The sequence below is a fragment of the Sparassis crispa genome (assembly GCF_003851025.1).
Source record: "Sparassis crispa DNA, contig_000000F, whole genome shotgun sequence".
Classification (NCBI taxonomy): Eukaryota; Fungi; Basidiomycota; class Agaricomycetes; order Polyporales; family Sparassidaceae; genus Sparassis; species Sparassis crispa.
The window spans coordinates 4,110,162-4,138,021 of NW_020939747.1; the positions used below are offsets into that span (position 1 = coordinate 4,110,162).

Genomic DNA, 27,860 nt, shown 5'->3' on the forward strand with positions numbered 1-27,860 from the left:
GGCCTGGTTGGATCCCAGAAAATTTGCGATTGCATATTGCGGTTGGCGGGTGCCACACAGCGGCATCTCACTACGATGTTCAACGTAGCTCGAAAAAATCCGGAAAAATACCTGTGGTATTCTACATGCCATTGAAACGCCGGAGTCTATCGTGCCAGGCATTGCACAACGGGACCAGACGTGCCAAATTTTGCCAAATCTGGGTCAACGACAGTGCGACAGCCATGTTTCGAAGACCAGTGTGAAGTGCATTAGTTGGACTGTGAAAGTATACCTCGTCGATATCCGGCTCAAATCGCACGCCTGGAGTGCATCGGATATCGACTTCACGAAAGGCACCAGGCTAGGCGATCAAGCCCGTCTCTTTTCTGAAGGTGGGAGCCAATCAGACTGGATCACTGCTGGATGTGCTCCACTATTTGATACATTCAACGGTCTGTAAGACGCCATTGACGTCAACCAGGGGCCTCAGAGCTAGAACGTTGGCACTGAAATCATGGACAAGTTCAGCATTGTGTCAAATAATTGAGGGCGATACTGGCTTACCATGATTCGGCGTGGCTCGATGACCTGGAGATACACGTCAACTCAGTCTGGTGTGTTCTGAAATTGAAAATAAGCCCCCACAACGCAGTCCGTTGGGACTCCCATTGACGGTGGTCAAAAGGTCAGTGACAGGTCATGACGCGTCAATTACCGGTCATTGCGAACACTGCTTGGGAGCCTATGTTGTCGAGGTCACAATACACAGTCAGATCACATGACTGTTAGAAATTTACTGACTCATTTACCGACCTAATGAATTCCGAATTCGAGTGTGTCCCCGAAAAGATTGAGCTTTCGTGTACCACTTTATCGTTGAACGTGCATGCTGTGCCGACTCGGCCGCATAGCGGAAGCCCGGGTAGGTAGCCCCCGTCTCCAGACGATGTCCACACCAAGTGCACGAAGAAGAGGCTCACCAAGACTGCGAAAAGATGTTAGCCGGCGACCAGCTGCGGTGCTGCGACACTGTGTCCCGGGTAGTCACTGTCGTCTCCCGATCACCAAAAAATTCAGTTTGCTGACAAGCACATCTGAGCAGGACCCGCGCCGTCCCGACCAATGCATATAAACGTTAGGACGAACAATTGTGGTACCGCCAGTTTTTCTAAGTGCTTGACTACCCAGACCGCTGCTTTGACCACTATCGAACCTATGGCATTAGAACCTCAGAATCAGATGCAGCAACTACGAAAATTAATCGCAGAAAGTCACGAAAATGGGTGGGATAAAGCCTGGTAATATCAACCGAGGCTTTTGCTTCAGTAGATCGCTCACCACTACTCATAGGCAAGAGAATGTCACCCCATGGGATACAGGGAAACCTCAGCTGGCTTTGCAGGAATTGATAGAATCCAAGGCCCTTGACTTGCCTACGGCTGGAAAGGCTCTCGTACCTGGCTGTGGTCGAGTGAGCAACGTTAGAGAATGCGCGCAATCTGCTTACTGGTGCATACACAGGGATACGATGCGATCTTCATCGCCACCAGCCTCGGGTTAGACACTCTTGCGATTGATATATCTTCCACTGCCGTTGAAGCTGCGAACGAGTGAGTCTTTTGCCAAAACGGCATGCCATGGTCGAGATTCACTACTAATTCACGCACCGACATCATCAGCTTAGTGAAGTCATCGAACCTGCCCCCGACCGTCAAAGTGGCCATGGAACTAGGCGACTTTTTTGCTTGTGGATCCGCTGGACAGAAATTCAATCTCGTGTACGACTACACGTGAGTGTGTTCGAAAGTGTACGACAAGTAGCCAATCATCTCCGGATGCTGAACAGATTCTTTGTCGCCATCCTGCCTTCCCAACGAAATGAGTGGGCCAAGACGATGTCGTCCATCGTGGAATCGGGTGGATATCTCATCACGCTCGTCTTCCCGTTGGACCCGCCGAGCGACACAGGCCCGCCTTTCTACGTCAGACCTGAGCACTATGCCGAGGCTCTCGGAGCTGGCTGGGACAAGGTCTACGACGAGGTTCCTGAGACCGAGCTGGAGTCGCATGTAGGACGGGAGAGAATGATCGTCTGGAAGAAATTGTAAGAACTGCAGCGTATAGCTTCACGTAGATCAACGTTGACCTACCCAATGTACAAAACAACAAGTCAGATGAGTTTGAAACGATGAAAGATGACAGAAACAAAACTATGCAAGAGCCAATTATTAGTGCGTCTCAGACTCTCAATCATTGACTGTCGGTAATGATGCTATGATGGGTGTGACGGTCGCGGAGTAGTACCGTGGCCAACCGTCGACGGAACATCTCCTCCTGCTGCTCGAGGAAATCCTCGTCCTGCCCCTTCAATATAGCCTCTTGCTCCCTGCGGACCAAGTCTTCCTCACGCCTACGCAGTTCCTCCTCTCTCCTCTTGATGTCTTCCTCTTTCCGACGGGTCTCCTCTTCCTTCATGCTAACCTCCTGCTCCTTACGTCTCGATTCCTGCTCCTTGCGTCTGATCTCATCGTCTCTTCTCCTTGCCTCCGCCTCTTTCAGTCTATTCTCAGCTTCTTTGCGCTTTCTCTCCTCCTCCTTCCGTCTCTCCTCCTCCGCCATGCGCTTCGCCTCCTGTGCTATTCGTCTGGCTTCCTCCTCTTTCCGTCTGGCTTCCTCCGCTACACGTCTCGCCTCCTCCTCCTTTCGTTTAGCCTCAGCCACCTTCCATTTTGCCTCGGCTTCCAGCCGTTTCTCCTCTTCCTTCCGTTTTGCCTCAGCCTCTCTGCGTTTTGCTTCTGCCTCCTTCTGTTTCACCTCCTCTTGCTTCTGCTTTTGTGTCGGCGTTGAACCACCCGTCGATCTTCCCTGCGGAGGAGGCTTCATACTGGGAGAGGGTGTGCTGGCAGTGTGACTAGATGTGGCAGTAGGCGTGCTGGGGGCGTAACTGGGTTTCGAGGTCTGGGTATAGGCGGAGCCGTTAGAGCGCCCGGACGAAGACCATCCAGAGGCTGAACTCGTCCAACTCGAGGAAGAGGCCGTGCTGCTGCTCTTGGGAATTGGCCACGGATTCGAAGGAGGTACCGAAGCATGGGAACGTCCTGCCGTGGGTCGACTGATGTCAGAAGTGCTGCCCATGCTATCTTGCCTCTTCCTCTCTTCGGCGGCACGACGGAACATCTCCTCCTGCTGCTTGAGGAAATCCTCATCCTGCCCCTTCAATATAGCCTCTTGCTCCCTGCGGACCAAGTCTTCCTCACGCCTACGCAGTTCCTCCTCTCTCCTCTTGACGTATTTCTCTTTCCTACGGGTCTCCTCTTCCTTCATATTAACCTCCTGCTCCTTACGTCTCGATTCCTGCTCCTTGCGTCTGATCTCATCGTCTCTTCTCCTTGCCTCCGCCTCTTTCAGTCTATTCTCAGCTTCTTTGCGCTTTCTCGATGGTCCGTCAGTGGTGTCTCTGTTCTGGTCATCAACGGAGTGTTGGACAACACTGAGATCATGCTGTTGCACACTCCCCTTTCTCTTTATACCGTCCAGGATTCCGAGCTGCTCGCGAGCCAGCGTCTCGTTCCAACCCACATCCAAGGGGCCGCCTGCCGCCCACCGACGCGTTTGCCTCTCCTGCTCCAGTGCGTGCATAAGCTGCTCCTGCGCCAGACGCCTGATGCCCTCAATAGTCCTGTCGTATTCCTTGCAGATCTTCTCCCTCGTAGCATCGTCCAAGGGATATATGCCCAGCCCTCTGTCCCTCTGCGCTTTCGCTTCATCCACCGCCGGCCGCAACAACGCCTCGATCTGTTTGATGGTTGTATTCTTCCATTCTATATCTGGCTCTAAGTCAGTACTCTGGGAGGTGAAAGTGTCTCGCTCGGTGATCGTCGGTAGGAGCATGGCCATGGGACGTCAAAGATAGGAAGTGCGGAAGAGAGAATTGGAGCTCGGATGGTGTTGATGAAGACAGCTGGGCGGAGACAGCTCGCGCAGGAATCTTGCTGGAAAGGCGGAAAGGCGCAGATGGCCAGGATGGTAAGGAATTTCACGTCACCTAATGTCACGGGCGCTCAAACCAGTCGTGTATGCCCTATCTTAATTGCATTGCTCATATCGATCGCGATTTGAAATTGCGCATCGACACCGTTCTGTTCGAGGACAGGACGATATTGACGTGAACGAGGAACATGGAAAGGTTGAAGGACAAAGACGCGGTCATGGCGGCTACTGGCACGGCGTCGTCGCAATCGTCGAACGGCTGTCCTTCTTTGGTGTGTTTCTCGCTCTCGCTTGGTGCTAAGTGGGCTTCCGTTGACTCGTCACCTTTCAGCTGAGTGAGCGTGATAACGGTGGTGCGTTTCTTGAAGTGATGGAATGACTCATGACGAGCGCGTTTCCCTATATTCTGGACAGTCTCGCCATCCCAGAGGCAGATTTCCTGAGCTACAAAGGTTGAACGTTGAAGCAGAATGTCAATTAAACTATTGCCATCAGCAGAAATGCAAATTTGCAACAAATTGGGATCGCCGCTAAAGAAAGTTCCAAATTCTTCAGCGTTGAAACGTTGATGCATGGTGTGGTGTTCTTCATACGTTCTGACGCTTGAGCGAAGAGAGATGGTGATGTCAATCTCCGTGAGTCTTATTACACGAGAAAATACCAGATGTTATGTGATATAAACAGACTCAACTACGAAGACAGGATATACATGGACAATCGAAGAGTACCTAAGCACTATTCGGCGCACGTTGGTTTCCCTGCCGCGCTCGTCGCGAGCGCCGGCGGGTACTTATCCCGAGGGCCACGAAAAGGCCTGCGCCAGGACCGATGAGCGAAAGCGCATGTCGGCCCGTACCTGGGGGGACGCACCTTATATCCGTGGCCCACCCACCACCTCTTGCTCATTGTCGATTTTGCTGTCATGGCCTTCGCTGGTCTTGGCCCACCACCCGCCCCAGCCGCCTTCAGGAGCTGTCTATATTGAGTCTTGGCCCACCACCCGCCCCAATCGCCTACAGATCGTCAGTTACCTTGCCCCGCCGCCCGCCACGTTGTCTTCAGTTGGTCTTGCCCGCCACCCACCCCAACCGCCTGCTAATGTGTATCAGTCGTCGTTACCTTGTCCGTCCACCAGCCACATTGTCTTCAGTTGGTCTAGCCCACCACCCGCCCCAACCGCCTGCTAATGTGCACCAGTCGTCGTTACCTTGTCCGTCCACCAGCCACATTGTCTTCAGTTGGTCTTGCCCACCACCCGCCCCAACCACCTGCGAATGTTGTCAGTCGTCGTTAATCTTGCCCACCCACCCGCCGTCTTCAGTTGGTCTTGCCCACCACCCGCCCCAACCACCTGCTAATGTGCATCAGTCGTCGTTAGTCTTGCCCACCCACCCGCCGTCTTCAGTTGGTCTTGCCCGCCACCCGCCCCAACCACCTGCTAAAGTCCATCAGTCGTCTTCAATCTTGCCCGCCCGCCCGCCACGTTTTCTTCAGTTGGTCTTGCCCGCCACCCGCCCCAACCACCTGCGAATGTTGTCAGTCGTCGTTAATCTTGCCCACCCACCCGTCCGCTTGTGTTCAGTTGGTCTTGCCACCACCCGCCCCAACTTGAACGTCCACCAGTCTTCCTCCTAGTAGTCTTCAGTTAGTCTTGGCCACCCTCCCGCCCCAACCGTCTTCAAGTGTCTCCAGTCTTTGCCGGTCTTGCCGACCCACCCGCCTGAATTCTTGCTGATGTCGCTCATGTCGATTTGTCTTTCCTTGTCTCTCTTGTTGCTCTTGAAGTGTCTTGCTGTAGTGGCTGACGGTGTCCGCGAGTCAGCATGTAGAGCAGAGACGACCGTGGCCACAATGACGAACGTACCTCTTGCGTGGCCATCTGTGCTTAGTACACCTGCGAGCTGAAGATGTTGATAACCAGTGGCGGTAGAGGCGACATGCGAAAGCAAGTGACGAGGAAAGAGAGGACAGGTGAGTAGCGCTTTGAGGAGAGGACGGTGGACATACATGTTCGAGTTTAAGGTGTGTTGCGGGGTTTAGCGCCCCATTTATGCCTTTCCGTTGTTGCGCACGGACCATTGTGACTCAGAAACAGGTGGCCGTGGTGGCTGACAATTCAAGTCGCGCCTCGCACGCTTTCCTAAATTCCTTTCATCCGCCACGTTCCAGCGTTGGTTTATGTGGCTGGGTCACCTCGAGTCCCTTCTGAACAGTTATGTCTTGTGCCATCTCCAATGCACGTAATTAATCGAATATTTCAGCCTCGAAAGCTCTGCCTCTCATGAGGGAGAGCTTAGAGTTGGAAGAGAGCGCATGGCGGCGGACAAGTGTGGCCATCGCGAAACGCGTCAGGCGTCCTGGTCACGTGGATAGATGTAACGCTCCGTTACGCTACGCGTCTCCCTCTGTTGAGTTACTGAATCCGCGAGTTGTTTAACGATCATGATTACTACTATTTTCTGACGGTAATCATGATTAGCTTTTTGCTGTGGAACTGAATCTAATTTTATTTTGTCGTCATTTGTAGAAGTATTGTCTTCAGGGGAATCTGTGATCGAAGATCAAGAACTGGAGGGTCTGTGCGCGACGCGCGTCGAATACGCTCCGCTACGAAGATCGAGCTGATCAGTCCCCTTCCCTGCTGTCTCTGTCATCGAATGATGTGCACGATCTATGCAATTGGTCCACTCCACAGCACCCGCATCATGCACTGTGACATCAAGCCGGAGAATATCCTGCCGGACGTGGGCAGGGTGCATCTATCTTTCCCCTTCTGCTTGGATACAAATGGTGAGGCAGGATGTGCAGTTATTGTTTCCCATAAACACGCGCAAACACTGACTTCCGGCGCATCGCTGATCTTACTGGTCGATCTCTGTGTTTTGAAGCCAAATGCACTACAGATGCTCGAAAAAGAACCGCGCCGACTCACGACGAGCCCACAGATCAAAGAACATTTTTACTTCGCGACGATGTAAGTCCCTTATTTGGGCGTCGACGTGGTCATTCAATTCCGACAGCTGTTTTAGTGACTAGTCCGTGCTCGAGCGCAGAGAGCCCGTACATTCGGACTCGGTGTACGCAGCGCTCCACTTGCACAGGCAACAGGTATACATCACCCAGCTATTTTCCTTCCCGTCTCTCAATCCCTCTCGCACTTGGCTATGAGGACTCGCTCTCCCAGCACACCGAGTCGGCATTTCGTGGTTCTAGTGGGCATCCCGGAGTTTGAGCACTTCAGTGGTGACTCTGATACTTCTCGCGATCTATCGGATTCAAATCCGTTCCTCGACGATTTGGTGCAATGCGCCGAAGGGGAAACGGAAACTGTAAATATTGCCACGGGGAGGCTAAGCCGGATGTAGACGAGAAGCTGGGGCGATTCTCCACACTCGTCAGCGGGGGCACTGGTGCTGGCGCGCAGAACGTGGTGCAGCAGGTCAAGCGGTGGTGGAAGTGGCGTGGCATGGTTTTCGTGAGGCCACGGGTGGTCTCGGGCAGGATGGGCATGCTGGATGAATGGCTGGAAACGAGTTTCTCGTTGGGCATCGGCGTGGCTTTCTGGAATAGCTGCGTGCTGTCGATTTGATTTGTTGTTCATCTGCTATCTCTGCTTTCTCCGGGCTGTCGTGTTTCGCCTTGCGTCGTGTGCCTTCTTGGGGTTGCCTGGACCGGTGATTGCTGTGTTGTGCTTCCGCGCTAGACTATTACTAGTTGCTACACTTTGGCTACACTGCTTATTTATTAGGGTGATGCATCGCTGTGATCGACTGTGTTATCCGTATCATTATGTGCTTTTTGGTTGTTCATTGTCTGAGCCAGTCAGAAGTTCGAACATGCGCGGCGCGCGTGAATTGTCGCAAAAACTCAGTCACATGACCAGCACTTTTGGATCATATGGGCGCCTATGTAATGGACCGAGGACAATCCAAGCCTGTCTAAGGAACAGTCCACCACGATCCACGGCGAGAACAGGACACAACATACACGTTCCATCTTCTTACCCAGTGCTGTTCGATCAGAAATGGAAGCATTCCAGTTGCTGTCGCGCGGCGGAGCGAAGTTCGACAAGCACAGGTTTAAGAGCGACATGCGGCTGTTCAACGTGAGCAACTCGTTGCGTGTACTTGGGTTTGTGATACTGACTGTCGTTCGATTATAAGGCAGCAAATATGGAAGAGAAAGGCAAGGGCGTGGCAGGCGCGGCCGACGGGGAGATTCCACCGGAGCTCGATTTTTTCAAGTATGCGCAGGGTGGGAGCGCAAGTGCAAGTGCCAGTACTAGCGTGAAGCGGAAAGCGGCGGGCTCTAGCAATAAAAATACCCGTTCAGGTGATGCGGGCGCATCTGCCAAACGGCAGCGCGTAGAGGATGAGGACGTGGCTGAAGGGGAGGATGAGGACGCGGCCGAGGGGGAGGATGAGGACGATGCCCCCATGCCCCGACACCGCGTCACGACGAAAGGCTCGAACGTGCCGGAGCATGTGGACACCTTCCAGGAGTTGAAAGACAGACACCACCTGTCTTCACACCTTCTTGCCAACCTCGCGCAGAGCGGATACAAGCGGCCAACAGGTATTCAGTCCTATGGAATTCCTATCCTCATGGAGGTACGCCGATTTTGCTCTGCTTTGTCCTCGCTCAACAGACACATGTCCCGCAGTCCCGGGATTTAGCTGCAATATCTCCGACGGGCACAGGAAAGACATTGTCATATTTATTGCCCGTCGTCTCATCCCTCGGTGCTCCTGCGTCTAGAGCGAAGAGCGACGCAGGGATGGGGGTACGCGCTCTGATCCTCGCGCCGACACGCGAATTGGCGCATCAGATACATAATGAGTGTCTCAGGCTCACCCAGGGACGCAAGTGGCGGATCGTACTCTTCAGTAAAGCGACCGCAAGCACCCTCGCCGAGAAGAGCGCACGCGACCGAGTCGGTAAGCCTGCCTGCCAGCATGAGGCATTACCAATACACAGTCGCTCATGGGAGATCGCCCCTTCCAAGATATCATTATTAGCACGCCACTGCGTCTAGTCGCGGCGCTTCGAGCGGATCACATCCAGCTGGACAAGTAAGTCGACTCCGCCGCTCACTACAAATCTATCTCATGGTTCTCAGTGTCCGACATGTAATTTTGGATGAGGCCGATCGTATGCTAGACGCGGAGTTCTTGTCTCAAATTCAGGAGGTTATCGCTGCATGTACACACCCTAAAATTCAAAAGGCTGTTTTCAGCGCTACCTTACCGGCGGGTGTGGAAAAAATTGCGATGGGCATGCTGCGCGATCCAATACGGGTGGTCGTCGGGCTGAAGTGAGTTTTCGCATTGCCCGTGAGACGAGCTATGTTGCTGATAGGCCTTGCGTCCCAGAGACACCCCCCTTCCGCTCATCGCGCAATCACTGACGTATGTAGCAGATGACTCGTCCAAGCTGCCGACTCTCCAGCAATACCTCTCGCAGCCGTACAACCCTCCTGTGCTCATCTTCGTATCGTCGCAGCCACGGGCGACATCGCTCGCAGAGGAACTCGTCCTGAGTGGTGTCCCAAACGTCGACTGTCTGCATGCGGGAATGAGCATGAAGGAGCGCGAAGACGCCGTCTCGCGGATGCGGCGCGGGGAGAGCTGGGTAATGGTCAGTACCGAAGTCATGGCGCGCGGAATGGACTTCAAGGGCGTGAGGGAGGTCATCAACTATGATTTCCCGCAGAGCGTGCAGAGCTATGTGCACAGGATCGGTAAGTGACGTAGGGTGTCAGGCACAGTCATCTTGTTCGTCCGTTGTGCAATTAGTTGAAGCTCACTAATTTTCATCCAGGTCGCACGGGACGTGCTGGTAGAGAAGGAAAGGCAGTGACGTATTTCACGGATCAAGATGCGCCATTCCTGAAAACGTAAGTCGTAGAAATCCTTTCCCTCTTCGCCGCCCATTCTAATCGATGCCGACTCCGCCACTCCCGCTAGAATCGCGAACGTTCTTCTCCAGTCAGGGTCTCCTGTCCCGGAATGGATCCTCAAGTTGCCAAAACCTTCCAAAATTAAACGGCGTGAGATGGGTAAGGTCAGGCGTGCGGAAGCTGTCACACAGGCGAGCAGGGTCGGTCGACAGGATGCTCTCAGGAAGAGGTGAGCCACTTGTCTCCTTGTCTGGTGCCAGCATCGGTGATCAATTCTTTTTTCAGGGATATGATTGCCGCATCGAAGCGCAGGAAAGAAAAGGCCAGGGAAACGATGATGGCGGGGGAGGGTGCCAGCGACAATGGAGAAGGCCACACTGCCTGAATGGCTTTTCCGGAGTAAGATCATGCACATGTCATGTGCTATGTAGTTGCCGTATACGTATTGCATCCACACCTGCCGCCTTGTCTTTGAGGATCATCTGGATGTTAGACGAAGTTGTGGTTCTGTAAGTAGAGTGCAAGGCTGTGGCCGTTTTGATGGCTTCAGAAAATGCGGGGGCGTTGGGCAGTAGGAGGCTGGCAGTCACATGAGATGTCCAAGGGTGTTGCTTTCAGGGCATCTCCCGAGGAAAACCAGTGCAGGAAAATCGAGACGAGAAGGGTCGACTAGTCCACATTTTTCGTTAATACAAGGAGAACGGTGATGTGCGGCTGTTCGATCGGAACGTGTCGGATGTAGGAGAGCAATTGTTCTCCAAGAAGGGATTCGGGCGTCGCGTCCAGGATTCCAGGATAGGCAGAAGGGGGGGATCCCTGGATCCAATGCTCTCGTAAGGTAGTCCCAGACCCAACGATGGTCCGGCCAGTCCTCATCAGTCTGATGCCTCGATAGGAGTATCAGAACAGGGCATGTTCCGGTGCCTATACTATGAGAACCGAGGATAAAGGAACCAAACTGGGAAACGGTGCCGGGAGCAGAGGGTGCTTTGATGCTGGAAAGCAATATTAGCACCGCAACCTTCCAAGAAAGGGGAATATTCTGGCGGCTGCATTGAAATGCAGGACCTCACAAGAGCATATGCATGCCGGATTTGACTAGACTGTACGTCTTGCTTAGAACGAGACTGACCTCAGAGCGAGCCAGATAATTTTTTAACGGTATACAAGAGCGATGTGGACCAGCGGTTGCGAATTAGCAGTCAAAAATGCCTCCGCGAAACTCGAGAGACGCACGTTAAAATTTGAAACCCAGATCCGAGACGTAGGAGCCGTGCCACATATGCACCTCATGTTTTGGGCATGAGGGAATGTCCTTTCTTCCCATTATCATGGACCACAGAGCGGCAGAATGAACCCTAAAATCCAAGCAGTAGAAAAGCCTGAGGAGCTGGAGCCGCCGGGATAGCGTTCCTCGCCCTCAAACCCCCCTTCTCAGGCTGTTCCCCGTCCTCCCCTTCCCAGGCATCCCCTCAGCGTCCTTTCCTTACCGCTATAATGTCCAAGCCGCTTCACGGTACTCGTCGGTCGCGTCGTCTGTCGAAGCAACCGCCTCGCGATCCCGGTTCGTCCATTTACTCACTATTTGCCATTGTGGGTCCACACCTCGATCTTACTCACTTGCTCGAATTGGATCCAGAGTTTGAAACGTTGGACTTAGACGAAGTTCAGCATCATTCAGATGGTGGTGCTGTCGATCACTCGTCTCCCGAGTCGTCCAGTTCGCCACGCGGACCCCCACAGCCGCCCACGACGCCTTCTCGCGGGTCTCAACGTTCCTCGCACAGTCGCAAGAAGGCAGACGGTCACATCCCGCGACCTCCTAATTGCTTCCTGTTATTCCGGTCTGATCACTGGCAGGCAATCAAAGAGGATCCTGCGACGCCACGAACACACACCGCGATCAGTCAAATCGCAGCCGCCCGTTGGTCTACTCTCCCTGAGGAGGAGCGGAGGTATTACAAGGATCTCGCGAAACTCGAAAGCGAGGCCCATCGTCAGAAGTACCCAGGTTACAAGTACCAACCTGGGTCCCGAAAGGACAAGCGAGTGGAGCGCAATGCCAGCCGTAAGACCAATGCGAACAAGACTCTGCGCGCTAAGAAGCTTGCGTCCCACCCCTCGCAAGGTGTGGGGAAGATCCAGAAGGTGCTGAGGAGAGACGACATTGATTCAGATCCGGAGTACGCTCCATCTCCGAGGTGCGCTCCTCGACCTTTGCGGGGTTCAGTCGAACGGAAGGAGGTTCAGAGCTCGAGAGTGTCTCTCGGTGTCTCACGTGAGATGTCTGAGCCGTTTTCGTCTGCACCTTCTACTCCGGAGACTGAGGATATCGGGCTGCCTTCGACTCCGGACAGCGGCGACGTCGGGCTTCCTTCGTCTACGGACAGCAACGACGAATGGGACCTTTGGGGTCCGGACAGCGGCGACGTTCAGTTTCCTTCAACTCCGGACTGGCACGAACCCGAGCTCCCCTTATATAACAGGCAGGCTGATTTTGGATTCCTGTGCACTGAGGATATGGCGATGACAACTCTCGATGACCTCCATGTATGTGTTGCCTGTCTCTGTTCTACGATCCAAAACTTACGCCTTTGAGTAGGCTGATTTTCAGATGGGACCCGACGCGTTTTCTCTTACCTTCGCCTCGACTTATTTTGGGGAAGCTGTCCCTGGTGAGCGCAATGTCAGGGACTTGTAGAAGAGTCTCACATTGACGGCGGTGACGACCACTCAGGCATGGTGAACTACGACCCTGAGGGCGACGCAATGGATGGCAACTAAGTTCGGGGAACAATTTGTTTGTGCTTCATTCGCTTTTCTTTACTACAGTCTTCCCATGTTTCATCGCATCTATGTCTTCGCTGTTCTCGCTTCACTATGTCTTCGCTATTCTTGCTTCATTATGTCTCCGCTATTCTCGCTTCACTGTGTCTTCGCTATTCTCGTTTCACCGTCTTCGCTATTCTGTGATCGCTTCGATATCTGTGACACCGGACATGCATTCGTATAATGAGTAGCACCTTTTGCCGACAATTTTGCATAGTATATCAACAGATGGTATCAGATTGCTAAACAAGATACTATACTGTCTTACTGTACATTTAATTTAGACTGCTCATCCTCATGCAGGATGTAGCAGCCAAGGTGATCACACCACACGTACTCATGAGCAAGGATTTTACTGAGCGTGCTATACGCAGCAACGTCAGCAAAGGGCACATTGCTTCGTGGATCGAGGTATCGTGCAATTCTTCCTGACATAGGACATATCTGCGTGGGGCGGGCTAGAAATATGGAGGTGCTATCAGTGCAAGAGTTGTGACGTTTTTGCAAGCGAACATCACCAAATGGCCGGCCTTTTGCTGTATAGACTCGCAGCTCATCCCAATTGACATGATCACCAAACATGGCCTTCATCGTGCTGAGCCATGATGGTCTAGGTTCATCCTCCGTTTGGACCAATTCATGGACGACATAGTTCCTTGAAACCTTCTCTGTTCGTTCGACAGGCTCCACTCCTTGCACGGTTGGGTTCGGCGGGACATAACCATGTTGAAATGGCCGAAGAGGTAAAACGCCTGCTGCGGGAATAGATGATGACTGGGTAGATGCAGGTTGGGGTGGATGGTAGACAGTAGCAGAAGGGTGGAAGTAGGATGGAGATGGTAAGGACTGCGCTGACGGAGACTGGGCGGTACTAGAGTAAGGTGTTGGAGAATACGTGTAATGGTATGGAGCGGCAGAATACGGGACAGGTTCGACTTTTACCTTCACCTCTTCCACCTTGCTGATAACTCGGAGGAGTGGTCCCTGGACAGCGGTGCGGACAAGCCGAGCACGTTTGCGCTTCTCCTCCTCGATGGAGAGATAATCACGGTGCTCAATGATGTTTCCTTCTTCCATATCTAATGCTCGAGCAATGAGCTCGTCTTGAGTGGGAGCACGAATTTTCGCTTTGACTTTCTTCTGGATAAACGACTGATCATATCCGTCAGTGAAGACTCTACGACACCGATACCAAAGCCGGCTACCTTCTTCTCTTCAGCATCTCTCATGCGACTGACCGTTGCAGAGGTGTTGAGCATAGTATGAATTCTCCCGCTCTTCCGCTTCGCGCTTTTAACAACTTCCCCCGTCTCAGCATCAATCGCTACGCCCAGGGATACACGCCTCTTGAGCTTTTCCGCTGCTGAGACCGCTGTGCGCGAAGTTGACGCTTGAGCCAGGAGAGGATGGAATGTATCCTTCTGTTTTGCATGAGCAGCAGCAGTTACTCTATCGAGCTTGGAGCGGGACGCCTGAATAGAAGCTGAATAGCGAACGTCGGTCCTAGTAGAAATAACGCACCTTCCGAACAGCCCTCTCCTCCTCTCTAACAACATTTTCCGCGAGATCGTCCGCGAGACTCTGCGCCTCTTCATCGGTACTCTCAAAATCCGACTCGAAGGCATCTTCTTCGTCTGCAATTGTAAGTGGGTAGGCACGACATGCATCAGCGAAAGAGTAGCAGCCTACCTTTCTCGACTACGAAATCAACATCTTCATCAACGTCCATACCATTGCTTTCGGCGCGAAAATCAGCTAAAACAGCTTCCATCCTTACAAGGTCTTAGCAATTTCAGTTACAGTTGTGTGAATCGACTCACCTATTTCCCGCATTGCTCCGCTTCGACCGTCGCATCACTAATGAATCCTCTGCCATCTCGTCGCGTCAGTGGTATCGCACTTGACTCAACTTCGGGAAAGCCGTGAAGGGGAGAAGTCAGCAGCAGGAGTAGCCGCATATGGCAACGCCTTGTGAATTCAACAAAGACAAACAACGCCTATGGGCGCTGCAGACACCGACCTCAGTGCGAGCCAAATTGAAACCATGCCGCGCAAGCCAAAGTTCATCCCGGGCCCCTCAAAACTGTCAAAAATTCTTGCCAATCTCAAGCAAGAACCCCATCCTCAGCTTCTGAATATCAGGGCACTCAGGCTGACGCTGGCAGCTCGGAATGACCACTTCGGCGCCAGGTGAGTCGCTGCGCGTCGTACATGGCAACGTATTCTGACGGTGACATGGATGTATGATTGGTGCGCAGACACTTTGTGAAAGAGGATCTTCCTCGAATACGCTATCATAACGCCGCAGTAGACATCGAAGTGAACAAAATGGCGAAGTCTCGTGAAGATGCGTGGAAACCAGAGATGGTCGTTGAGTTTGGTATGACCTCCTCGTCCTTATGTTTGAATGCTGAAATATCGGGCTTACGCCATTGCAACAGCGGATGGAAGATCTCAGACACTCGACCTGGACAAGAAGTGGTCGTCGACAATTCTCCAAGAGCTCTTGGATTTGGCAGGCGGTCCCATTTGGTCGAGGTGGAAAAAGCAGAGAGCTGCGGCCGGTCTTCCTGTTCTGGATCCTCCGGTGCCCAAACCACAAGCACCCAAGGCTTCCGCACAAGATCCATTCTTCCTTCCGAATAGGCCTAAGACTGGAGCAGCTGCTGTCTTACCATAGTTTATCGCCTTTTATACCACCCGCTTTGACAAAATGACTGTACACAACCTTCGCGGCAGCACAAAACCACGGAGTATTCGCAAACATGCGTAATACATACATCAGACTGCGAGCTATCCCGTTCTGCTCACGATCGAAGAACTCAAGCCCTTCGAGCAAGGCTGCTAAACTGTCAAGAAATATTCCTCCAATATTCGATCCCGTCGGTCACGATGGAAGGCAGTAGAGGCGGAAGAGCAAGCAGTGAACAGAATGCAACCACCCAAGGTTTCCGCGACAAAATGCAGATCCTTGACTGGGCCTTCGCGGCTCTGCACAAGCCGCAATCGTCGAGCCTTGGAGGATGCGAACAATCATTCTGGATCATTTTGCTTCCTGCAGATTCTGCGATTCCTAATTTTTCTTGAGTTGAATAGGCAGACATTAATCATCGTGATGCAGGTGGTCAAAAGCTTGACAATGGAGCTGCAGAACTACCGAAATGCGAATATCGGGTGTGGTCGCCATGTCGGGGACACTCTGGATGCCAGCTGCAGTGGCGCTGGCGATCGAAAGGAAGCTGAGATCTCATCAGGAACGGAGAAGCAACGACGTCGGTGATGCGACGATCTATGTCTGCATTAACGAATCCTTGTTGTTCAACGTATACAATCGTATCGTCTCACTAGATCTCACTAGATGTACTGGGCGGTCAGCGTTGCACCAGAGCGCACATACAACGTAATGCTACTACAATAGATGCTCATCTTTCCAAACATCATATCTTTTAAACAATATATGGTCCCCCTCCCCTCCCCGCCCGCGTCGCCATAACTTGTTATCATTAATCAAGAATCAATACCCATTCTGACCCTCCTCGGCGGCCGCCCAACCTCCCTTGTCTCTGATCCCACCGCTCGCACCCACCTTATTCTTCCCGCGCGCCTTCCGCCCACCTAGCTCCTTGTACATCTCGCGCATCTCGACCTTTGACGGGCTGAAGGTCGCCTCCGCCTCGAGACGCCATCGTTCTTCGCGCATCTCACGCGGAGTCTGGTAGCCCGAGTGCGAGGGGGAGGAGCGGCCGGAGTAAGAGCTTGGTCTGAGTGGGCCGAGGGGTGGAGTGCGAGTCGCGATAGACTGGAGGTACGTGGTACGCTGTAATACGAGGGATATGGGACAAGGAGGTTGAAGGATCTTGGTAAAGCGGGCGCAGATGCATTGGCACTCACCCAATTCTGTTTCGACTCTCGCTTAGTCCACTTGCCCGGGGGCAAGCTCTCATCGTGGAAGTTGTCTTTCCGATAGTGCTGGAACCAAACTAGACGGACATCGTTAAGCCAGCGTGTCACTTGCAGAAGACGCTTGCACGCACCATAGTTTAGCGTCTGACTCTTATTCCATTTTCGCGATACCCGCGAGCAGGTCGCTAGATCCTTAAGGCTCAGGAGAGAGAAGATGCGCTGAGAAAGCTCGGTTTGGAATGCTTTCAGCGGGTCTGACATGTTTCTAGCTGATGAAATGTGCAGAGGGCCCGGGGGGCGTCGAGAGGCTGCTCCGCGAGTGGGAGATGGTGGCCGAGAGGCCGGGCGCGAGCGTGCTGGTGTTCCAGGGAGCGACACCTTGGCTTAGTTAGACGGAATCACAAAGAAGAAAAAAACAAGAAACGTACGACGTTCACCAGCTCGTCGTCGCTGTCCTCCCTCTCCTGGTTCGGGGTCGTCCGTCCGTTCTGGACGTGATCTGCAGCAACACCGAGCTGTTTATCTAGTGAGTCTAGTGTTTGCGTTCTGAGGACGTCTTGCAGGAGGCTCATAATGCAAAGATGCCGGGTGAGTCTAAGAGGACGGATGGCAAGAAAACAGTGCTAAGTAGCGTGCTAGACAGTCGTAGACCGTTCGAGTTATAGACAGGCGCTGCAGCTCCCGCCCAGGATATCCGTCGTGACGTCACCTGATATCCCATACCCGGCAGTTCCCGCACTGTGTCATTTCCTGGCCACATACAACTCCTTGAACGTTTGTTTGGAAAATGCGACTGCATTATAGAAACAAATACAACAATCAAAATTAACGCCTGCGCCTGTATCATACTAGTCCGTTGTGGCTCGAAAGCACTGACAGAACAATACTCGATCAATTCATATGCATTGAACCGTAGAAACGTACTATAAATCAGACATTGTTCCTTCATCATTGCGAATATGAACGAAATTTGGAGGATGGCGACCAGGAAATATTTATGGAGCGGGAGGGCCACTCACGACGATATCTCACCAGCATCCTGCAACAACTTGAGGATGTAAGGAGTATCCGGCTTGATGTTTCCGTCCAGCGGAGAGAACGCCATTTCCACGTTGTAATGGAAGACGACCCTATAATATGTCTGCGAATTTGATGTGAGAGATTATAATCCTCCAACATACAGAGGTACTCACCTTTTCCGAGGTAGAAATTGATGATTCTCGCAGGACCGTGCCTGAATACCATCTTCCCTTATATTTCACCCAGACGCGATCCCTTGACTGAAACAAAACATAGGTGAACCACAATGCTCAATCGAGGCCACTCGAATACTTACCCTGAAACTGTACGAACACGGTTCGCCCGGTTCTTTGGGTTGGGCTTCTTCCTTCTCAAGCTCTTCTTCCTCCATCTCGTCGTCTTCCTGCGACCCACCGGATTCTTCGTCGGACTCCACGCGTTCGTCGTCAGACGCAAAGTCCTCGTTGCAGTTCATTTCTTCTTCACTTTGTTCCTCGGGTTCTTGATCCACAATGATGAACCTTCCTACGATAGAGCCCGCATTTTTACGTCGACGTGGGAACCCTGAGCCGTACCGGGAGTCATAAGCATAGTATGCCATGGTGTGCGATGATCAATTCGAGGGTCAATCTTCGGTGGCACAGAGAGTTAAGCTTGAGCGCGAGAGGCGTAGCAAGTCAAGTCCAGATGAGAGTTGAGAGTTGAGAGTAAAGGTCCAGAGACGCTCAGAGACGGAGTTATATATACTTCTCCAGCGGCGTGCGGCCCACGCGAGGCGTTGCTTTGTTCACTGGGCTCAATTCATTTCTTTGTGGCTTTGCTGCACCGCTTTTGTTCTCTTTTTCCATAAGCGGTATGTCACCTGGACGGAGAACAAAAAACAATGCATACCGAATAGCGACATAACAACTGCGCAGTTGTGGTCTGTAGGTTATGTACTTCCTCGCTTCGTGCTCCTTCTCTGGTGTCGAAGCGGCACGGAATTCAGAATCAGCCCAAGCATATTCTCCACGCGTAGCCACAGGATCAGCAACCTGGAAACCTGGTTCTAAATGCATCAAGTGTTTCAAGCTCGCACGCCAGGAGCTACGAAGAGAGCTTTAGGTTGCGCTGTGGCGTGCGGACCGTGAACGCCCGTTGGATCTAGCACTGTAGCAGCGCATCATGCAACCTCGTAGAGCTCGAATCTACCTCGAATGCGAACTTTCCGCGCGTTAGACCAGTAGATCATTGTGGCCCCTGCCGTATAGAGAGACTGCCTTGTCCTGGATCGCTTGGTGGCGCATCATGATCGAGTTGAATCTTCGCCCAAAACGGAACAAGATCACGCAGTGATCGGGGATGAGATCTGTTGCCTGCGCTGAGCCTCTCTGCAGCATCTTGCCGACGCACTGACGAGTAATGTTGACAGAACACCATTTGCGCGAGCCTGCGACATTAATCCTGGTCAATCCTAGGATCTTCCATGGTCCGAAAGTCAGAGAGACCCGCGCGTGGTACGGATAATCTTCACGTGTGTGTTGGCCATGACCGCGACCTCGTCCTGATTCTTCTCCGAAGCAGCATGCGCAAGTTTCGAATAGCCGAGTGCTCACTCAAGAGCCTGGTTCAAGAGAAACATGAGGGCCGAGTACAGTACTGCATATTGGTTATCGTGACTATACTATTGGGAAGTCGCGAATCTAGGTCCGCGGCGACGGGGAACGGAGAACGGATGAATTCGAACCGACTACGCTACACAAAATAGCTCAGGTACGTAATACCTCGTCGGCCGGCTTGGTAATACGAGACAAAAGAGGCAATGTAGGTAAAAAAAAACATATGTAAACTAAACGAAGAGATGATGGAGGCGAGGGGGAAGCGCGATGGTAGAGGCAGCCGTTGTCGAACGATCAGGATGTAACCTGCGTTTATATTCAGCCCAGATTCTGCCGGCGAGAAAGATGCATGCTCGATGCCAACAGTGCGCGATTCTGAGCAGAAGGCGGCGGCGCGGGAGTGTTTCGCCTTCTGGTAAGGGCGGTAATACACCGAGAAAATATCTCGCATGATATAGGGGCCACATATCATGGTCAGTGAACAATATGCGTGCAGACGAGAGGATTTGCACTGAGAGGTCATCGGGGGCGGCGGCAGTAGTGAGAATGCCCGATGTCTCAGTGAGGGTGTCTGTACGAGCGTGTTCGCGATGAGGTGCGAAAACCGGACATATGACGAAGACGTGATGTGCGGTTTCGAGGGCGTCACACCCGAAATGGCATCGCGGGGAGATGTTTCCAAAGCGGTGGAAGCGCGCGAGAGCGGTGTCGAGCTGTGCAGAGCGTGCATAGAGCTGCACGAGGGCAGAGAAGGCTGATGAAGCACGGGTGTACGGGTGATCAGGAGGACAGTGGTTGTCGTACAACGCGAGGGATAAGGTATGGTAAGGTCGGGATGCAGCACGAGAGCAATCTGTGTAAACGATAGCTTGAGTGATATAGGAAGGAATGTTGGACTCGATGTAACCGTCGATGGGAGAATAGAGGGTGTAGCGATCCATGAAGAATGTGGGAAGCGGCGCGGGAGGAGGCGGAAGGAGGAAACGTTGGGATGCGGAAGCAAGGGTGTCAGCGGATCGATTGGCGAGGGATGTTGGTGATGTCGACGTAGTGTGGGCGGGTGCGTGAACAACGGGAGAGCGGTGTGTTGTGTGTAAGAGAATGTCGCGAAGCCAACGGTAAAGTGAGCGTGCTGGAAGGGATGACCATTGATGCGGGAGTAAGGGGGCCTCGAGAGAGTCATTGATAAGCCGTACGGAGTTGAGATGATCGGTGACCAGCATAGGCGTTAGGGTTGGAGAAGAGAGGGAGGGATCTCGAGGGGGGCTGGTGCCGACAGGGGGTTGAGCAGTAATTAGGGCAGTAATCATACCGTAGATCTCGCCGTGGGTAGTGGTGGAGGATGCGCGGAAACTGGCTAAGGAGGCGACAAGTGAGGAGGTGTGATTTACTGCGGCGAAATTGACCATTCGAGGGCAGCGAAAGGAGGGGTTGGCGGGGATCATAGATGCATCAGAAGCGAGTAAGGAGGCGGACGGAGTCGTGAGGTGGTGCGGAGAGGCAAGGGCAAGAGCGCGAAGCGTTTCGTGAGCATTGCGCTGTCGGACAGGCCGGGGTAGAGCAAGGGTCCATGAGGAAAAATCAGGAATGTAAAGGGAGTGGCAGTTGGATGAGGTAAGAAGTGATACGAAGCGCGAGAATGGGAGATTTGTAAGCCAGGTTTTGAGCAACGTCCAATACTTGTTCACCGTAGGGGATGATGCAGTAACACGATCGACGAGATCGTTCGCTTGGAAGGAGGCATCTGTATCTGGGCGAAGGGACCATTGACCAAGTTGGGCGAGGGAGGTGAGGCCGATGGAAGACAGAGAACGGATAAGGTAATGTGAGAGGGGGTGTGATGAGCGCGGAGTTATCGCACGCGAGAGGTGTTGTAGAGAGACGTGATTATGGAATAAGAAGGATTGATCCGTGTCGCGGATGGAAATGTGCTGGTCAGCGAGAACGGAATGGGCGAGTATGCACGAAAAGGGGAGGTGGTGTCGCTGATGAAGAAACAGAGAGTCGGCAGAAGGGTCTTGTAGAGGGTCGCGGCAGCCATTAATGAGACACGTCCAGTCGGCGAGGGTGATCTGTGCCATGACGCGGAATGCCGGGACGTGATGATTAAGGTCACGTAGAAGTCCGGAGACCGCGAGGGCATCATTCAGGTGGGAGACAGATGGAAAGTCGAAGCCAAACTGGTCGAGTGGTGTAGTTAAGAGGGAAGAGTTGAAATGAAAGGGAAAGTGGAAGTAGTCGTGAACTCGATGAGCAATCTGGTGATCAATGTCTAGGGCATGTGTTCGGGAGATGGGTTGGAAGGATAGAAGAGGACGGATGCGAGCAATGAGGCATTGGACAAAGATCCGTCGGATCACAGTAATTGGGAGGCGAATCGTAAGTGTGGGAAGCTGGAAAGAGGAGACAATGTCGAGAATGCGGCGGTACTGGTGATCCGGGTCATTGATGGAGGTGCGAAGGAATTCGAAGTGCGATGTAGAGACAGGAAGGGTGTGATACACAACATCTCCACTATGTGGGCGATCAGGCAGGACGGATGGGAAAGAGAGAGTGGGAGGGGGGCTCAGAACATTGAGGATGGTGACGAGGGACTTGACCCAATTCGTGAACCATCCGTAGGTGGCCTGGAAGCGCTCCATCATAAGGCAAGATGCTTGCAATCCCAATGCTGATCGCGAGAGTATCGCTGAGTCGTCGGTAGCCTCGACCATAACGGGCTTGAGAAGGGATGAGTCAAGCGGAGTATGGTGTTCGGCCAGTCGATTGTGACAAGTAGTGACACGAACGACATCGGTTCGTCTGTGTACGGAGTCTGTGAGCCAGTGGTTGCCCATACTTGTTGTCAGGGTCGACTTGAGCCCCGAAAGGGGGCCCCCTTGCTTGGTAACTCCCGAGATGACAATTGGAGCAGTGAGACCGTAGGCGGTCTTGACTCGATAAGGGACATCGGTCTGTGCGGACTGGTCGAATGTGATTAGTGACGGGGGAAGTCCATATGCGTGGACTGCGTCGTAGAATCCCTGTGGTTCCAAGTGGTCAAACCCCTTTGTCTGATCACGTCTGAGAATATAGACTGGGGTGGAAGTACGGTTGGACCAGGCCTCGAGGTGGGCCAGAAAGGAGGTAAGGTCTCGGGCCTGTACGCCAGGTTGCGTGGCGACCTGCCCATATGGTAAAACCGAGTGTTTAGCCAGATATGGAACGAGGAGGGAGTTGAGCCAGGCGAATGGGGTGTTAAGGAGAAAGTTGTTGCAGCAAACCCCACGGTAGTTCACAAGATCGGAGGGGACGCCACACTTGTATATGGTGGAGAGAGTACAGGGCTTGACGCAAGATGGAATGGACGATGTGGATATCTCATAATTAAGGAGGTCGAGTACGATAGCGAGAGAGAAGTCGTGAAGGGCCTTCACCATCCATTTCTCCCACTGGTCAGGCCCGGGAGCGGGGCGAGGTTTGCCTTTGCGCAGAGTGGAGCGGAGAGTAAGGAGGGTCATAGGAGAAGGCCAGGAGAATGGGTCAGAGGCAGTGCGTTCACGGATCTGTAGCACGGAGGGTGTATTCAGCCAGGGCTTGTCAGGTTCCGGATATTGTCGGGGACGACGAGAGAAAAGATGTCGGAAGTAGGATGTGGTCGCATCCTTCACCATCTGGGGGTCAGTGATGAAGGCATCGCCTTGTTGAGGATCAGTAATTGCCAAGGGCGGTCCGGATATCTCATGAGCATGAGGATATAGGCGTTTACTAGATCCGCCGAGAAGGACCGCATTAATACGTGCCCGTCCGGATTGGACAGCACGGCGATGGAGTTCAAGATGCTCAAGATGATACCGTACGCGATGAAGAGCTTTGCGTGTGGCAGTTAGGAAGGTGAGGAAGGCAGTATGAAATGGGACATCGGAGGAGGGGTTTGAGGTGGAGTAGAAGTCATCGAGGTAGGTGTGAACCCAAGTATGCGCTTGCGCAAGGTGCTGCAGGGAGTGCTGCCTTGTTGCATAGATGAGGCGCCCAATACGTCGTAGTTCAAGCATGACCTGGCGGATGTCGGGATTGGAGACACGGCGTGCATCACCAGAAGAGTGACGATGGGGAACATCGAAGGCGCATTGTGCGGCACTGTGAAGAATCTCTGTGAAGGATTGGTACCGGAGCTGGAAAGAGGATTCATCCGTGATGGGAATGTTGTGGAGGTCACACTCGCGGACAAGCCTGTCAACCGTTTCCGCGAAGGTATCAAACCGATGTTTCTCAGACCGCTTGGGGTAGAGAAATCGCGCGGGGAATTCAGTGTAAGGAAGCAAGGACGGGATCTTTGTAGAGGATGTGGGACCGAATCGTGGGGGAGGGCTCAGCGCAAGGGAAGCGGTAATTGGCCGATGGTCTGTAGCCGGTACGAAGACGTTGGAGGTTTGCACAAGGCCAGTGAGAATACCAACAGAGGAGTGAGCGACTCTGTCAATAATTGAGAGACCGTTGTTGCTGTGGAAAGTATACATGGAAGAGGCGTCAGCGTCATCGCGTTGGGACCATAGATCAACCCCATGGGAGGTGTTCAGGAACGTGCGATATTGTGAAGAAGCGGCCGATATACGAAGGTTAGCAGAGGACGACTCGGAGAGTGTCAGTGTCGCATTGCAGTCCCCAACCACCGTCCAAGAGAACGGTGCAGTAGAACATAGATCCGCGATGCGGCTCCAGAAGGCATTGTCAGTTTCGGACCCGCCGGGATCCCAAGGAGCATAAATGGCGATGAGGCGGTGTGTAAATCCATGCCCACTGGTGGTTGGGATGACGATGTCGAGTGCAACTGCACGGCCCTGTAGAGAATCATGCGTTGTGACGCGTTTAGTGTGTAGCACTTTGCGGACTCCAACAATAACTCCCCATTTCCCGTGGTGGGAGTGGGCACCGACGGGAACACCGAGAGATTCGTGGGTGGTGTAGTCGCCAGCCCTAATGCGCGAGGCCAAGGGGGAGGATGACTTGGTCTCGTTGATCACCCATGCGTGGGGGCGCTGGGAGGAAATTACGGAGGCGATTGCGGCTTGTTTGGAAACATTCGCTAAGCCGTTGGCATTTACAGCGAATATATTAAATGTTGACGCCGCCGTAACCGCAGGTATTACAAAGAGGAATGTGAAAAGCAGCACAATAAGGAAGCGACTGGAGCCACGGAGATGTAGCAAGAGAAAGGGGAGGAGGGATAGAAAGTACAAGAGGGAAACGATCCAATCACAGGTAGTAGAGAATACGAAGAGAAGGTAATTAATCAGGTGGGGAGGCAGGCTCGCTGTGTCTATGAGACAGGAAGGAGAAAGAGAGTCGTTGAAACTTAAGCAGGATGATGAAATGGACGTGCACTCCACCTGCGCACTGCGGGGCTTTTGACGCAAATGGGGTGACTGTAGAGAAAGGGACACAGATGACTGCGAGCGATCCGTTTCCTCACTGCGCGGGGGAGTGAGGGACCCGCAAGAAGTATACATGCACTGTGGGGAACGTACCAGTTCATCCATTCGGTCATCATCGTCATGTTGCCGCCGAGAAGGCGGGTTGAGATAATCATCATCATCTGGGAAAGGACGCTTGTGAGGGAGGTCTGTGGGTAGGCGAGACGGTGGCATCTGCTGTGTAGGCAATGAAAGCGGGAAGGAGGCGGAAGACACAGGTGGTGTGGGGGCTGTGGCAGGGATCGGGACCGAAGGGGGGGCGGACGGAGATAACGCTCGTGGTGGAGGACTCTGGGAACGCGGCGGGCCGAGGGGAAGAGGGCCAGGTGCTGAAGTATCACCTGGCGGTAGTAGCGAGAACGTGTGGGCCTCGTGCTTCTCAAGGGAGAGCTGGATCTTAGCTACAGTTTCCTTTTCTTCATCAATCCGATGTTCAATGCCTTGGATGCGTTGTGCTAGTACAGGACGTGTTTGCTCTGGTGTGAAAACGAGAACATCCTGCATGAGATCGTGTCGCTCACGCAGGCCACTGAGTGTGGACTGGGCACCAATGAGACGGCAGTTAAGAGAAGAGGTGGTTGCAATGGACGTCAGCGTGGACATGATCTGGTTTGAGTTGACCGCCAAAGTATCGAGCATGCGTTGCTGACGCTGGAACATCTCGTTGTACATCCGAACAGCCTCTGTTCCCTGCTGTCGTAGTGCATCGAGTTGGGCCTGATGGTTGCGAGAGTCAGCGGAAGAGAGTGCCTGGCCTTGTATTACGGCGGCGTTAGCGGGAACGCCGTAGGTGTTGAGAAGGAAGAGGAGGAGGGGTCGTGAGGCCGAGACGATGCGGGAGAGGGGGTGGTCAGTGAAGAGGTCAAACGGGTCCGAGGTAAAGTGGGAGGTGACTTCCCAATCTCTCAGGACTGCCGTATAAACATCCCCATTCATAGCCATGCGACTACAAATGAGGGCCCCCTGTCCGTATCGCTGGTAAATGAAGCGGTCAATGCGAGCACGTACTCCCTGAAGATCCTGCAGGCCCATGACAGCTACCTCGAGTCCGTATATAGGGGTAATGAACCGTGGTCGCGAAACAGTAAGCGCATGGCGATCAATAACTGGTGGGTTGATAAGCAGGGACTGTACAACCTCAGAGTCAAGGAGGTCAAAGGTGAGTCGCCAGGCGCCTGACGGGCAACTGGCATAGGAGAGTTGGTACTCATGTCCGCGATCAGTGAGCCATTCTCGCACCCTGTCCAGCATGCGTGTCGCCTGGTCCTTATTGTCCATAGGGAAGACCACCCTACGCGTGCGGTCCGGCCCAGTGGCAACTCTCCAGGTCGCATGGATACCAGGTATGTTGTCAAGTATGCCTCGCAGCTGTTCAAGAAGATCAGGGCGAGGATGGCGGGCGAGCGCCGGGTCGAGCGCTATGTAGGCATAATCACAAGCGTGGCGGGAATCTGCAAGGCGTACAACAAAGTAGCGGGTTATTGGGTGGGTAGGCTCAAGCTCGCGCAACATCTCCTGAAGGTGATGGGACGCGGAGTAGATCGTTGCGTGTGGTAGGCCAGAAACAAACAACTCGACTCCTACGTATGGTTCTTCGACTCCTTCTTCGACAATCGGAGGTGATTCCTCCCTGTCATATCCGACAGGGGGTCGTTCAGGCGGCGGGGGGAGGTTAGACGACGACATTAGAATAGGGGCTAATGGTGAGCAAGAGGCAGCAGGATAATCGCGGAAGACCCGAATAGTTCGGCGGAGAAAGGTTTTTAATGCCGGAAGGCAATAACAGAGTCAAAGATCAGAGGACGAGTAGAGAGGTTAGTCAGACGGCGGTGGTGGTGGTGGTGGTGGTGGGACACGCGAACCTTAAACGGGCCTTTCCAGCACTCGTGACGCGTGACTCGTCATGACGGACTGCAGCCGCATCTGATCACAGTCTGCCGGGATTGACATACTTGACAGATGTTACTTCTGCGCAGAGCGGCTGGGGGCCGCACGTTGCGTCACATCATCCACGAACTTGAATCGTAGGCGACCTACACAGCCCCTCTGGTGTTTCTACAGTTTCTAGTGCAGATTTTACCTCACGAGGACGCGGGAGGTTTGTCCCGCAAGCCATCTGCACCAGGTCTGCCCCGGGCATGGATCCCGCGCTGGGAATCTCAGTGAGCTATAAAGGCTGGGTGAGCTCGACGAAACGAGACAGCATCCTCTGAAGTTTCAAGTTTCGCCTTTCAACTTCCACTCGTTCACAATGCTTGCTTTGATATTCCTCATTCCTCTCTGCGTGTCCATCGCTGCAGCCGCCGCCATCAAACGTCAGGACGGAGTGATCTGCGAGACCGTCCACATTGGCGCCATTCGTATCTTCTCGAACGACCAAGCTGCAAGGTATCTGCCAGACGATGGCGCCAATGTGACGTTCTTCACCCCCGAGCCGAGTGAGCCGCCCTTCCTTATTGAAGGCGGTAACACCGCCCTGTATGAGTTCCAAGAGTGTAAGTTCATGACGTCCTGGCGGAATTCATCGTGCTAATGTGCTTAACTTACATAGGTACCAGCAGCTTCATGGGCTATCCCGGAGTAGTTGTCAACGGAACTACCATCGTGACCTATGGCCATATCGTGCCGCTGGGGTACGGCGGCTGTCTCACAACCAATCTGCCGACACTCGTCAACCCTGACGGGAACTACTACACCATCTTGAACGAGACCTGCTCCACATCTGACGACGATTCGCAGCTGTTACAGTACTGGGTAATTGTGCTCGACAATGTGTTCTTCTGTTTTCTGGTCTGATGTCCGGGCCACTGTCAGTCTTTGACGTACGGCGACAGGCTCATGCGGATCAATTTCGTGGGCAGAACCGCGGACGGGACGACGTACAATACTAGTGCTCTGGCTGAGATGCTACCTCAGCTCGACTTTCTCTCCAACGAGCAGGCTGTTACTAGTGAGCACTCCACGTGGTTAAGATTATTGAGAGACATGCTGACTCTCTCTCAGTCGCAGCATATACTGAGCCTAGTTTCATCCTGTACTCACTCCGGTTCACTGATTAAGGCAGTACCGATATAAGATTTGCCTCAAAAGGACCTTGAATACTGCCAAAATTGATAATACCTATATACTCAGGCTCCTAAAACCATCTGTTGCTATAGTGTTCTCGCTCCTTTATCCTAAACAGCA

The 27,860-nt window shown here is 53.1% G+C and overlaps 11 protein-coding genes across 11 annotated transcripts; 7 read left to right on the top strand and 4 right to left on the bottom strand.

Moving 5' to 3' along the window:
* Positions 1–928: 928 nt before the first annotated feature.
* Positions 929–2,090, top strand: SCP_0115000 (S-adenosyl-L-methionine-dependent methyltransferase; the record flags this gene model as incomplete). The annotated part of the gene is made up of 7 exons (XM_027753723.1): positions 929–1,022; positions 1,085–1,116; positions 1,171–1,280; positions 1,333–1,453; positions 1,504–1,592; positions 1,662–1,772; positions 1,829–2,090. 7 exons carry the CDS (start codon positions 929–931, stop codon positions 2,088–2,090), a joined length of 819 nt encoding a protein of 272 aa, XP_027609524.1.
* Positions 2,091–2,232: 142 nt separating this feature from the next.
* On the bottom strand, positions 2,233–3,879 carry SCP_0115010 (hypothetical protein; the record flags this gene model as incomplete). The annotated part of the gene is made up of 1 exon (XM_027753724.1): positions 2,233–3,879. The coding sequence occupies one exon, from the start codon at positions 3,877–3,879 to the stop codon at positions 2,233–2,235; it is 1,647 nt and encodes a 548-aa protein (XP_027609525.1).
* Positions 3,880–7,276: 3,397 nt separating this feature from the next.
* SCP_0115020 (hypothetical protein) lies at positions 7,277–7,561 on the top strand (the record flags this gene model as incomplete). Its single annotated transcript, XM_027753725.1, has 1 exon — positions 7,277–7,561. One exon carries the CDS (start codon positions 7,277–7,279, stop codon positions 7,559–7,561), a length of 285 nt encoding a protein of 94 aa, XP_027609526.1.
* Positions 7,562–7,996: 435 nt separating this feature from the next.
* On the top strand, positions 7,997–10,256 carry SCP_0115030 (ATP-dependent RNA helicase CHR1; the record flags this gene model as incomplete). Its single annotated transcript, XM_027753726.1, has 9 exons — positions 7,997–8,077; positions 8,136–8,582; positions 8,636–8,909; positions 8,978–9,044; positions 9,092–9,286; positions 9,345–9,712; positions 9,793–9,868; positions 9,939–10,100; positions 10,157–10,256. 9 exons carry the CDS (start codon positions 7,997–7,999, stop codon positions 10,254–10,256), a joined length of 1,770 nt encoding a protein of 589 aa, XP_027609527.1.
* Positions 10,257–11,368: 1,112 nt separating this feature from the next.
* SCP_0115040 (hypothetical protein) lies at positions 11,369–12,655 on the top strand (the record flags this gene model as incomplete). Its single annotated transcript, XM_027753727.1, has 4 exons — positions 11,369–11,435; positions 11,511–12,421; positions 12,474–12,546; positions 12,609–12,655. The coding sequence occupies 4 exons, from the start codon at positions 11,369–11,371 to the stop codon at positions 12,653–12,655; spliced, it is 1,098 nt and encodes a 365-aa protein (XP_027609528.1).
* A 155-nt stretch (positions 12,656–12,810) lies between these two features.
* On the bottom strand, positions 12,811–14,576 carry SCP_0115050 (predicted protein; the record flags this gene model as incomplete). The annotated part of the gene is made up of 7 exons (XM_027753728.1): positions 12,811–12,894; positions 12,974–13,158; positions 13,219–13,852; positions 13,906–14,172; positions 14,222–14,334; positions 14,390–14,472; positions 14,521–14,576. The coding sequence occupies 7 exons, from the start codon at positions 14,574–14,576 to the stop codon at positions 12,811–12,813; spliced, it is 1,422 nt and encodes a 473-aa protein (XP_027609529.1).
* Positions 14,577–14,744: 168 nt separating this feature from the next.
* On the top strand, positions 14,745–15,380 carry SCP_0115060 (predicted protein; the record flags this gene model as incomplete). The annotated part of the gene is made up of 3 exons (XM_027753729.1): positions 14,745–14,890; positions 14,959–15,080; positions 15,142–15,380. 3 exons carry the CDS (start codon positions 14,745–14,747, stop codon positions 15,378–15,380), a joined length of 507 nt encoding a protein of 168 aa, XP_027609530.1.
* An 834-nt stretch (positions 15,381–16,214) lies between these two features.
* Positions 16,215–18,224, bottom strand: SCP_0115070 (hypothetical protein; the record flags this gene model as incomplete). Its single annotated transcript, XM_027753730.1, has 7 exons — positions 16,215–16,517; positions 16,592–16,680; positions 16,735–16,981; positions 17,032–17,197; positions 17,623–17,744; positions 17,797–17,883; positions 17,940–18,224. The coding sequence occupies 7 exons, from the start codon at positions 18,222–18,224 to the stop codon at positions 16,215–16,217; spliced, it is 1,299 nt and encodes a 432-aa protein (XP_027609531.1).
* Positions 18,225–19,024: 800 nt separating this feature from the next.
* On the top strand, positions 19,025–19,370 carry SCP_0115080 (hypothetical protein; the record flags this gene model as incomplete). The annotated part of the gene is made up of 2 exons (XM_027753731.1): positions 19,025–19,119; positions 19,184–19,370. The coding sequence occupies 2 exons, from the start codon at positions 19,025–19,027 to the stop codon at positions 19,368–19,370; spliced, it is 282 nt and encodes a 93-aa protein (XP_027609532.1).
* An 81-nt stretch (positions 19,371–19,451) lies between these two features.
* On the bottom strand, positions 19,452–26,360 carry SCP_0115090 (hypothetical protein; the record flags this gene model as incomplete). Its single annotated transcript, XM_027753732.1, has 1 exon — positions 19,452–26,360. The coding sequence occupies one exon, from the start codon at positions 26,358–26,360 to the stop codon at positions 19,452–19,454; it is 6,909 nt and encodes a 2,302-aa protein (XP_027609533.1).
* Positions 26,361–26,925: 565 nt separating this feature from the next.
* SCP_0115100 (predicted protein) lies at positions 26,926–27,733 on the top strand (the record flags this gene model as incomplete). The annotated part of the gene is made up of 4 exons (XM_027753733.1): positions 26,926–27,169; positions 27,226–27,428; positions 27,489–27,624; positions 27,678–27,733. The coding sequence occupies 4 exons, from the start codon at positions 26,926–26,928 to the stop codon at positions 27,731–27,733; spliced, it is 639 nt and encodes a 212-aa protein (XP_027609534.1).
* Positions 27,734–27,860: the final 127 nt, after the last annotated feature.